Below are 12,179 nucleotides of genomic sequence, written 5' to 3' on the forward strand. Positions count from 1 at the left end.
TTCATTTTCATAGAAAATTGAAGATTTTATACGCAAATGCCGGGTCAAAGTTAAACTGATTGACTCTCGGAAAATGAAAAGTGCCACATAAAATGGGACAGAGAGAGTAACAGTTACTCTCTTCATTAATGATCTGATTTGACTTGACACGAAATTTAAGAATATAAAAAAGACTTTTGAATTTTGTGGTCCTAAATTAATGTTAGATACAAAATTATTCTTTAATTTTGTGGTCTTAAACATGTCACATGAAAAATTTGAAATTAAAATATTATAAAAAACAAAGATCATTTTTTTTAAACAAACTAAAAAAGAAAAGTAGTTAATTTATTTTGAAACAGAAGGAGTGATATATTTTATTTTCTATACGATGAAGAATGAGAGAGACAAACATAAATAAACGTACTAATATTATTGATCGAGCGCCGGCCAATATCCATACTCTCTCTATATATAATATATAATATACAAACATAAACCCCACTCTATTTTTATTCCACTTTCTATACTCCTTTTTGTCTATTTACTTCACTATATTTGGGCAAACTTTCAAATAATATATATGGCGAAAACCTCAAAATTGAGTAAACAAAACACTTGTTTAAGCAACAAGGATACTGATAATAGCATTTCTAAAGTGAAGACGAAGCGAAAACCCAGAGACTCGCCGCCTCAACGACGTAGTTCAATATACAGAGGTGTCACCAGGTATGTATATATATATACATACTTATACATATATTCGTTTACGACGATGATAAGTTTGCTGTATTTTTTTTCCTATTAGGCACAGATGGACGGGTCGATATGAAGCTCATTTATGGGATAAAAATTGTTGGAACGAATCGCAGACTAAAAAAGGAAGACAAGGTTCGTGTTTTTTTTTTTTTTTGTATAATATCGAAAATAAGAAAGTTTACCTGCTATAATCGATATTTTATTGATAATTTGATATGATGTATTTAGTTTAACTATTTGTTAATTTGTAATTAATTTCCTATTTAGTGATCATTATTTTATTACGATATTGTTCAACACATCTGATCGGAGTTTTTTTTCCTTTTTGTTGCTCTTGATTAAATGGTGGTCGTGATGACATCCAATTAAAATTCAGTATACTTGGGTAAGTTTTCTATCATTATCATTCAAATAAAAAATTAATTTCTGTTTTGGAATTATTAAGCAATATTTTAATGAAATATTACAATTTTTAAAAAGGAAGGTTTAATTAAATTTGTTTAAGGAAATTTAGTTTTGCTAGCAGCTTGCCAAAATTGAATGAAATCTTATCTTATTTTTTAAAGGGGCCTACAATGAGGAAGAAGCAGCTGCACATGCATATGACTTGGCAGCATTAAAGTATTGGGGTCAACACACAATCCTTAATTTCTCTGTAATTTATATAATCTTTCATCTTCTATTTAATTATATACTCAATATATTAATCTTTGTTAGTGCAAATTTATGTTCTATGATCACTAATTACATTCCTGATTTGTATTTTCTTTTGCTACGAATTATAATTAATGTAGGTGTCTACTTATGAAAAAGAGATAAAAGAAATGGAAACTCAATCAAGAGAAGAATATATTGGTTCTTTGAGAAGGTATGTATAGAAAAATAAAGGTTCCAATTATATTTTTGTACTAATTTAAGTAATGAGTGTTTTATTTTGAAGGAGAAGTAGTGGATTTTCAAGAGGAGTCTCGAGATATAGAGGAGTAGCAAGGTACGTAATTAGTTAATTAGTCTCGTATTCCTTTCATTATTATTTGTTTAGTATTGATTTGACATATAAAAGACAATAAATAGAATAACAATTTTATTGAATCACTCTTTGAATATAATAAATTTAATGTTTTGAGAAATGTTTGTGCATAAATGATTATCATTTTTTCATTTTTCAAATTTGACAAACAAAAATAAATATAAATTTTTAATATAGTAGATAAATAAAAATGAATGAAAAAAATAACGTCGCTAGGCTTATATACATTTTCTTGGCTAGAGTTGATTGTGAGTGAATATTCTCATGTCATGTTCCCCGTGTACACTTCATTCGTTCTAATGTATTTTGGATTTTGACTAACTTGGTAGTTGATATATATATATTTAAAAATATAATAGATATTTAAATCTTTTAATCTTAAATAAAAATAAATAAATAAAATACGCATATTTATATCCTCTAATTTTATTATAATAAATATTTAATATAAAAAGCGAAATAAACACACGAATTGAAATCAAGGGAGTTTCCATATTATGCAGCGTATCTAACCAAATATTCGGCACTTGAAACTGTCTCAAAAGTCATGTTGCAGTGGTCTAAAAGTTCTGCATTTTTATTAAAGCCATCGAAAGGCCCATCTTTACGACGAAAAATCTTTTTGGATAGAAAATTTGATCAAAATGAATTTTTTTTAATATAAATTTTTAATTTTTTTAATTTTAATATTTTTTATTAAAAAATAGAAAAAACATTAGTATATTATAAAATAAAAAAATATTATAATTTTTAAATTTTCTGATCATTTAACACTTGTCAATTGAAAAAAGCGAAGGGAAGTTATTGCATGTTTTGGCCAGCCATCTAGGAGGGTCTAGGTACAACGACGGAGCTAGAAATTATAACAAAACTAACACTATCTTTCTCCGAATAATTATATGTTCATTTGTTTATGTTTAACTTATTACATTTTAATAAATTAAATAATAATTTTATTAAATCGCGTTTGATTATAAATTATGGAAAAATCTTTTCAGCCAGAAAATTTGGCCAGAATGAATTTTTTCTATGTAATTTTACTTTTTAAATTCTTTTATTAAAAGTAAAAAAGAGATCAATTTATTTTAAAATTAAAAAAATATTATAATTTTAAAAATTTTCTGACCAAATTCTGACTAAATTTTCTGGTCATTTAGCACATGAATTATTTAAATATCGGGGATAACATGAGTGAAACACGGAACCTATCAAATAATGAGAAAGCCTATTTAGTCAAACTTGTAGCTAACATTTCCCATAATTTTTGTGCCATTTGATATGTCATCCTAATCTTGACTTTGAGCTGTTCAATACAATGCTTTTCAGTTTTAAGTGAATTATTTAAATATCGGTATAAAATGAGTGAAACACGGGACCTATCAGATAATGAGAAAGCCTATTTAGTCAAACTTGTAGCTAACATTTCCCATAATTTTTGTGCCATTTGATATGTCATCCTAATTTTGACTTTGAGCTTTTCAATACAATGCTTTTCAGTTTTAAGTGAATTATTTAAATATCGAGAATAACATGAGTGAAACACGGGACCTATCAGATAATGAGAAAGCATATTTAGTCAAACTTGTAGCTAACATTTTCCATAATTTTTGTGTCATTTGATATGTCGTCCTAATCTTGACTTTGAGCTTTTCAATACAATGCTTTTCAGTTTTAAGTGAATTATTTAAATATCGAGAATAACATGAGTGAAACACGGGACCTATCAGATAATGAGAAAGCCTATTTAGTCAAACTTGTAGCTAACATTTCCCATAATTTTTGTGCCATTTGATATGTCGTCCTAATCTTGACTTTGAGCTTTTCAATACAATGCTTTTCAGTTTTAAGTTTTCACGCCTCTCATAAACATGTGCTCACAATTACACCACATAAAGTGAAAAAAGATTAAACATTAAAAATCTATTTATTTTCTTTCTTTAATGTATGATTTATTACTGAAGTTCTTTGTGTAACGAAATTTTGTATTACTCATGCATGTTTGTAGACACCATCACAATGGACGATGGGAGGCTCGCATTGGCAGGGTGTTTGGAAATAAGTATCTCTACCTTGGAACATATGGTACTTACGGTAACATCAATTAATATAAATATTGTGATAAAATTATATCAATCATTATCTTTTAAAAGATGCTTAGTAATGCACAACTAAAATTTACCAAAGGGAGTTTATTTGAATGCCATATGTCACTGCATGGACCTAGAGCTTATATATTATTACTTTCTTCGTATCAAATTATGTGGTACTTTTTGGATTAAGAGATTCAAATATATTTTTTTTTATCGTAAATTTTCTATTCATATTTTAACTATTTTGAGTTGTCAAATATTGTGATTTATAGTACTTTTTAGGTGGTACAAGTATATAAATTTCATTTCAAAAATTTTGAAAATTTCATGCGTAAATTATTGGTCAAACTTAAACTGTTTGACTCTCGAAAAATGAAAAATAATGTGTCATAAATTGAAATTTTATATAATTGTACATTATGAGTACATTCAGTTACTTTAGTTACTATTTTAGGGCCTGTATATATATTAAGAGTCCATTGGATTGAGTTGAAAGTCGGTCAAACTTACTAATTTTAAGATTTTTGACTTTTGAAAGTATTTGACAAATATAAAAAATAACTCAAAATAAGTCAAAAATGACTTAAAATAAATTATGAAGTGTTTGACAAGGTAAATAATGACTTTAAATAAGATAAAAATGACTTAAAATAAGTTTAGTAATCAAAAGTAGGTCTCCCTCTATTTTTTTATTTTTTGACTAAAAAGTTATTTTAGTTTGACTTTTTATTTTTAACTTAAAAACTACTCCACCTTTTTAAGTCAATCCAAACGCACTCTAATTCAATATTAACAATCCCAAAAGAATCAAAATATAGAAACAGATACAGAATAAAGATGAGTCAAATCAGAGAAGAACAAGTTAGATTAATTATATTAGTTGGTCGTTGGATATATTAGCTAGATCACCAACTTTCAACTGCTAGATATGCTATTCAATTAACCTCTCTCGATTTTTTATTAAGAGCACCATGCTAGTTGCTATAAAAGGTCGTAAAGTGATGTTTTTAAGATTATCTATAAACAAAACTTATAATTTGCGCCAAGCTAATTCAAGAATGTTTTCGTTACTTCACTCGGTTACTAATTAATACTATTAACATGCATGCAGCTAGTGAAGAGGAAGCAGCAATTGCATATGATATGGCAGCTATACAGTACCGTGGACCAAACGCTGTTACAAATTTTGACATCAGCCGTTACAACAATTCTTTAGGTGCAAACCCTAATGACATGAATATTCCCATGCCTAACACAAACAAAGAAGAAAAGACATCGTCGTCCGTCGTAGACTGCCCGGAGACACCACCGGAGGTGGAGAAATGTAGGAGGATTACTACATTCCCAGATGACATACAAACGTACTTTGACTGCCAAGATTCCAGTAGTAGCTTTGTGGAGGATAGTCATATTATTTTTGGAGATTTAGAGTCATTTGTGTTGCCTATGATGTTTGAATCATGTCATCAACTTGAGGAATTTTTATCTTTTTCTCCCTACTCAGAATTTGAACTCGAGACCTCTGATTAAAGTTGGAGCAACCTCACCTCACCATTGCACCACAATTGGTTACGTGAAGGGTATATCAATTGTTTCTTAGTTTTGATATTTTGAAGAATTAATTATTGAGTACTTTATTTCAAGAGAGGTGAGAAATTAAGGGTATAGAGTAGTATTATTTATGTTTCTTAGTAATTATGTGGTTGTTTAAACTTTAATGTTTAGATGAATGAGGCTCGTAGAGTTTATGAGTTGACCAATTAGCCACTTTAATTTATTATGTTCATGATTTTCTATCGTTGCCTAGATTAATTTTTAAAAATAAATTAAATTGTATTATTTTAATTTTATAAATAAAAATTTATATATTTAAAATTTTTATGAAAAGTATTATAAACTGTAATTTTTTACATATTAATATGATAAAAAAAATACATTGTAAAATGTCAATTAAAATTTTTATGATTTGATTCTAATAATGGAAATCATGACAATTAAAAGTAGATAGAGGGAGTGCTATATTTTTGTCCTTAAATACTTCATACTCGCTTCATCCATTTTTAATTGTCATAGTTTAGAGTCAAACTATATAAACTTTGACTAACATTATATTTTTTTTAATCATATTGATATGCAAAAAATTGCAATTTATAGTACTTTTCGTTCTTTGAATATATAAATTTTTTGTTTAAAATATCGAATTGATATAATATAATTTAACTTTGAAAATTAGTCAAATTGACTTTTGAAAAACGCAACATGACAATCAACAATAGACAGAGGAAATATTATATTACGGGACACTTTGTGTATTAATTTTAATTATTGAGTTGATCTAATAGAATTTTAGGAGCTAATTTGGCCTCATTTGACATTATGTCCTTCAATTTTAGGTGTACACAGATAAATACTTTTATTTTTATTAAAATTGAAGTAGCAGACACACACTCTATAACTTGAAGTCCTACGTGCAGGGGCGGAGCCACCTTGTACGAAGGGGGTTCGCCCTTCGGCGGAAAATTATATTATTTATACATGGTTAAAATAATTTTATATGTATAAATAGTAGACATCAAACCCCCTTCGACTACTTCATGTGTCTATTTCTATAGATTTTGAACCCCCTTATTGAAAATTCTGGCTCCGCCTCTACTTACGTGGCAATTCATGCGTTCTGTATTATGACATATAGAAAATGTGTATCTACTTGTCCAATTTAATACAAATTTAAGTGTTTATTTATGCATAACCAACTTAAAAGGTATATTTCCATATTATGCTTGAATTTTAGCTTCAAAATTTAGTTATATTAGATTTTGGGAAACAAAAAGTATCACATAAAATTAGAATAAGAAAAGTAATTTATTTTTCCTTGCTAATATATATATTTATATCGCATTCTATTTCATTAAAAATAATATGTTAATTTAGACGTGAGCATGGTATGGTATAATGTATATGCTTAATTATTATATTGTATTAAATTTTTTGATATTGTGATTTGATATTATAGTGTTTGATATGATATATATTTTAATTTTTTTATATTCGATATGGTATTTGTTATGTACGAATAACATATCGAAATATCAAATACTATAAAAAAGTATATAGTTATATGAATAACACATACACACTATGTAATATATACACTCCATTTTGATTAAAATGTAATTGATTAACAAAAAGATTTTTTTGTATTTTCTTTTGCATCTATATTTCTACATATGTAATGTGTTAGTATGATTTAATTGAGACTATTTTTATTGAATTGTCTAAGTCATAAAACTCTATTATACAAGTATATATTAATCGAATAAGTTGAACAAATTAATTATGATTACCAAATTATCATATCACATAATATCAAATCCAAACTTCAAAATAGTAAATTAAATTAATAAGGTAATTATATAATAATTTTAAAATCTCTAACCCCCAAAATTACTGTATCGTTTCCTATCATGAATTACTACAGTAGCTTAGTATAAATATTATGGAAAAGACTCAAAAATACCCTAAACTATCGAAATAGCTCAAATATATCCTTAAACTATATTTCGGCTCAAAACTATCTTTCCCATCATACTATTGGGTCAAAAGTACCCTTCTTATTAACGAAAGTTGTTAAATGCCATTTGAATGCCACATTGCATGCCAATAGGGTTCCACTGCCACGTAAACTAAAAGAAAAGGGTCAAAAATACCTTAAACTATTAAAAATAGCTCATATTTACCGTTAAACTATATTTCGACTCAAAACTAGTCTTCCCGTCAAACTATTGGGTCAAAAGTAACTCTTACTAACGGAAGTTGTTAAATGTCATATGGATGCCACATTGCATGCCGATAAGGTTCCACCGCTACATAGACTAAATCCCTAAATCCTAATTACTTCCCCCCCCCCCCCCCCCATATTTCATTATTTTCCCGAAACGATTCACCCGTTCTCCGTTATTTCGCAGTTAGGGTTTCACAGTTTTCTTTGTGGCTGGGTTTCAAAGTGGATATTCATGGTTGTAGGTTAGTGAATCTTTTTTCTTATTTTATTATGTTTACGATTTCAAAGCATGATAATTAGAATTTCAGAACTTTCCCCTTATTTCACGGCTAGGATTTCGTAGCTTTTTTCGAGGCTGAGTTTCGAAGTGTATATTCATGGTTGTTGGTTAGTAAATATTTTTTCTTATTTTATTATGCTTATGATATTAAAGTATGATAGTTAGGATTTCACAACTTTTCTCTCATTTCGCGGCTAAGGTTTCATAATTTTCTTCGGAGTTGAATTTCAATGTGGATTTCGTGGTTGTAAACACAATAAAAGAAGAAAAAAGTTTTACTAACCTACAACCACAAATATCCACTTACAAATCCAGCGACGAAGAAAACTGTGAAACCCTAGCCGCAAAATGAGGGAGTAGGGCTGAAATCGTTTATGAAAAATAATGAAATGAGGGGAACACGAGTAATTAAGATTTAGGAATTTAGTCAACGTGACAGTGGAACCCTATTGGCGTGCAATATGACATCCATGTGGCATTTAACAACTTCCGCTAATAAGAAGATCACTTTTAACGCAATAGTTTGACGGGAATGATAGTTTTGAGCCGAAATATAGTTGAGGGTATATATGAGCTATTTCAGATAGTTTAAGGGTATTTTTTACCCTTTTCCTTTGGACTATGTGGCAGTGGAACTCTATTGGTGTGTCATGTGGCATTTAAAAACTTCTATTAATAAGAAGGACATTTTTGACCCAATAATTTGATGGGAATAGTAATTTTGAGCCAAAATATAACTTAAGGGGATATACATGAGCTATTTCAGATAGTTTAAGAATATCTTTGACCCTTTTATGTAAATATTATATTAAGATTGTTTAATTATTTTTCTTAACCCAAAAAACAACAATAATAAGAAAACTTATCCTGATTCCTGTGTATGCATTTGCACTATTTTGAAACAGATGCTGTACTGCGAGTTAGCCTGGGGACCTTTCTCTTTTTTCACTATTTTAGCAATCTTCAAAATCGAACCGAACCGACCTATCTCCAAGCCCATCTATATCCTTTCGATCATATTGGATTTGCACCTAAAGTTGTTTGTGTTGATGGCTACCTTTGCTCTTCAGTTATCTACTTCTCTTACTGAGTTATGGACCGTGGGTTGGTTACTTACCTTGGTAATCACACTGGGATGGTTAAAAGATATTTTTTATTACCTAAACCATGTAAAACAAGGCAAAGTTACTACCATGGTAATTAAAGTGGGATGGTTAAAAGATATTTATTATCTAAACCATCTAACTCAAGGTAAAGTTTATAGCTCAAATATATTAGAATTAGGAAGTCTAAATCTAGTAGAACACATAATAATTGAAATTCTATAAAAAGACAACCATAAATCTAAAACAAAAACGACACATATTAGAAGTTAACGATTATCTAAGCTAGGGCAAATTAATGTCTGGAGAAGAAGAATGGAAGCAACAAATCCCACCGGGTTTCAGGTTTATTCCTACGGATGAAGAGATACTACAATATTATCTTTTTCGTTATGTCACCGGAAACTATATCTTGCCCGGAATAATACCTCTAGTCGATCTCTACGAATGTGACCCTGATTACCTTCCAGGTATCATAACTTCAACTTCGAATGACTAATATAACATCATTTTTTTTCTTCATACAAGTAAAAAAAACTTCAAGCTGATTATATAAGTATTGCAGGAGTTAATATGGATGGGGAGTATACGTACTTCTTCACGAAGAGAGATCGAAAGTATGTCAATGGAACGAAAAACACTTCTCGGGTTACAAGAGACGGAAGAGGATACTGGAAATCAACGAACAAAAAAAGTATAGTAGTCGCTCAAGATGGTTCTAAGTTGGGTAAAAAGACCACACTTAAATACTATTTTAAAAACCCAGAAGGTGACGACATCCCCGCACAATGGATAATGCACGAGTATGTAATTTCTTGCAAGATCGTCAAACCCTCAATAGAGGACGAATATGTATGCATACCGTCTCTTCTTAACTAGTTTTCTATCGTATTTTTCATATTGCTGACCGAAACATAGATTACTAAGATTATTCTTTGCTTTGTATATTACTTGCAGTACGAGGATATTGCAGCCTGCAGAATTTATAAGAAAAAACCAGAAGTCAAAGAGGAAACTTTAACTGACCCCAATCTCCTCATGAGTGATCATAATAACAATGGAGAACCACAACTATCAGTAAAGCGAAAATTCATCGCATCTGATCCGCCACATGATACAACCATGAGTTCAAATTATCTATGTGATAGTCAGGCTGCATTAATATTGGATGGTATGAGAACCACTTATGAGGTTGGTCAAACATCAAATACTAAGTCAATACCAATTGAAATTAACCATACATCAAGTACTAATTTAACACCATTCGAGATTGATCAAATGTCATATACTAAGTCAACACTATTCGAGATTGGTCAAACATCAAATACTAACTCAACGCCACTTCAAGGCAATATTGTGCCAATGGGAAAAGGGGTGTTTGTGGATCCGACAGATCAAACCTCGACGAATGTTTACCAAAATCAGAGTAATGAAGGGAAAATTGAGGGAACTAATTTTGATTTGGATTTGGATGGATTGCATAACATATTACACGATAGTTCGCCTCCAGATGAGTCCTTTGAGGAATACTGGCAATCTCTTCAAATTTAAGGTTCTTCACCAAACAATACCACCATATATAACACAACAAGGACATTTGGTAATATAGTGTTTGTGATTCTATTTTATCTCTCTAGGAGCTCGTATTTTTGTTTTGCTTCCTTAGATACCACTACTTTTCCTCTTTGTTGGATCGCTCTGGGTCTTGTAATCAATTTTTTAGACTAATTGTTTTATAAGATTTCTGTTTTTTCAAATATTATTTCTAATAGTAATTTTTATCTTTCCTTAATTTTATCTTTGTCTATGTTTTTTTCTAATTTGTTTCCGAATTTTATGACTATGCTACTAGTATTCACTTTCTTTATTTCTTTCTAATTGTAATGTATTTTAAAAAAATATTTGTCTTATGTTAATATAAAAATTAATTGATTTTTTTCAACTTCACTTAGCATTAGTTATTTTATAATTCAAAAGTACATAAACAGATTTTTTTTTAAAAAAAAATTACTCCCTCCGTTTTAATTTATGTTGCACTTTTTGAATTTTGAGATTCGAACAAGTCTATTTTTTTAACCATAAATTTTTCATATTTCTTTTAAATTATTTATGAATTTTCAATTATTGTGACTTACAATATTTTTATGTAGTTTATAAATATACAATTTTTTTTTTTAAAAAAAACTTGAAGCTTTCATACGTAAATTTCTAATCAAACTTAAATTGTTTGACAAATGAATAGTATCACATAAATTAAGAGACAAAGAAGTAAAAATTAATTAACAATGAATATATAAGTCAAACTTAAGAATTGTTCATAACTTTTATAATACCAACTATAAAGGAACTAAGGAAGTAGTAATAATAATTTGTGGAGCCATTAATTAGTTTTAGTTATATAATAATGAAGCATCATGAGGGAGTAACTGTTGGTGTAAAATTTAATTCGGAGGAAGTCTTTTAGTATGGAAACAAAATTTCCACATTGATATGTAGTTAGAAATAAAATGAAGCTACGTATATATTTATATATAGTAGTAATAAATAATACTTTCAATGGTGAGAAATCTTTTTAGGAAAATTATGGTTTATTACTTTTATATGTAGCTTTCATGGTTATGGATACTCATTGATGGGGAATGGTGACACACATTAAGTTTATAGTAAAATGAAACTATATATAATAATTTATTTTCATGGGGTGCCAACAAAATTTACATAGTGGTATAGTTGAAATGATAATAAAACTATATATATTAATTAGGTGAATTATATGCATTCTTAATTGAGAGACACTTTTAACAAAAGTTGCTCGAACTTAATTTAAAGATAAATGATATCACATATATATTAAGACTTAAATTGTTTTAGTTTGACTATCAATGTATATATAAGTTGATCAATTCTTTAGTTTTTGTTAAATAAGATTGCAAAATCAGTAAATTAAGTTGATCGATTCTTTGGTTTTTGTTAAATAAGATTGCAAAATTAGTAAATTTGTAGACCGTTGCGTCGATTCTAGTTTTAAATAAAAATAATAATCAGTTATTTTAATTAAGATTAAGATGTTTGTATATGAATATAATATGAATAATTAAGATCATTTATTTTAAATATTTGAACATATATTATTATTATTATTATTATTATTATTATA

General features: G+C 28.5%; 2 protein-coding genes across 5 annotated transcripts; both read left to right on the plus strand.

Annotated features, from left to right (window-relative positions):
* The first annotated feature begins 381 nt into the window (after nucleotides 1–381).
* LOC101255411 (AP2-like ethylene-responsive transcription factor At1g16060) lies at nucleotides 382–5,614 on the plus strand. Of its 4 annotated transcripts, none has more exons than XM_019214164.3 (8): nucleotides 382–708; nucleotides 788–870; nucleotides 1,115–1,123; nucleotides 1,305–1,393; nucleotides 1,533–1,606; nucleotides 1,679–1,729; nucleotides 3,774–3,859; nucleotides 4,970–5,614. In XM_019214164.3, the coding sequence occupies exons 1-8, from the start codon at nucleotides 563–565 to the stop codon at nucleotides 5,386–5,388; spliced, it is 957 nt and encodes a 318-aa protein (XP_019069709.1). In that variant the 5' UTR covers nucleotides 382–562; the 3' UTR covers nucleotides 5,389–5,614. The 4 variants fall into 4 exon arrangements, with proteins under 4 accessions (XP_019069709.1, XP_004241671.1, XP_019069711.1 ...); XM_004241623.5 differs by having other exon boundaries at nucleotides 3,774–3,850; XM_019214166.3 differs by having other exon boundaries at nucleotides 1,688–1,729.
* A 3,674-nt stretch (nucleotides 5,615–9,288) lies between these two features.
* LOC104648104 (NAC domain-containing protein 2-like) lies at nucleotides 9,289–10,779 on the plus strand. The gene is made up of 3 exons (XM_010324673.3): nucleotides 9,289–9,492; nucleotides 9,588–9,874; nucleotides 9,980–10,779. Exons 1-3 carry the CDS (start codon nucleotides 9,321–9,323, stop codon nucleotides 10,571–10,573), a joined length of 1,053 nt encoding a protein of 350 aa, XP_010322975.1. The 5' UTR covers nucleotides 9,289–9,320; the 3' UTR covers nucleotides 10,574–10,779.
* Nucleotides 10,780–12,179: the final 1,400 nt, after the last annotated feature.

The sequence above is a fragment of the Solanum lycopersicum genome, chromosome 6, assembly GCF_036512215.1.
Source record: "Solanum lycopersicum chromosome 6, SLM_r2.1".
Classification (NCBI taxonomy): Eukaryota; Viridiplantae; Streptophyta; class Magnoliopsida; order Solanales; family Solanaceae; genus Solanum; species Solanum lycopersicum.

Excerpts from the sequence above, each read along its gene's own strand:
- LOC101255411 (XM_019214164.3), top strand. The coding sequence starts at position 563 with ATGGCGAAAACCTCAAAATTGAGTAAACAAAACACTTGTTTAAGCAAC. Across the intron at positions 1,394-1,532 it reads ACACAATCCTTAATTTCTCT|GTGTCTACTTATGAAAAAGA; the intron begins GTAATTTATATA and ends TAATTAATGTAG. Across the intron at positions 1,730-3,773 it reads AGATATAGAGGAGTAGCAAG|ACACCATCACAATGGACGAT; the intron begins GTACGTAATTAG and ends GCATGTTTGTAG.
- LOC104648104 (XM_010324673.3), top strand. The coding sequence starts at position 9,321 with ATGTCTGGAGAAGAAGAATGGAAGCAACAAATCCCACCGGGTTTCAGG. Across the intron at positions 9,493-9,587 it reads TGACCCTGATTACCTTCCAG|GAGTTAATATGGATGGGGAG; the intron begins GTATCATAACTT and ends TAAGTATTGCAG. Across the intron at positions 9,875-9,979 it reads CCTCAATAGAGGACGAATAT|TACGAGGATATTGCAGCCTG; the intron begins GTATGCATACCG and ends TATTACTTGCAG.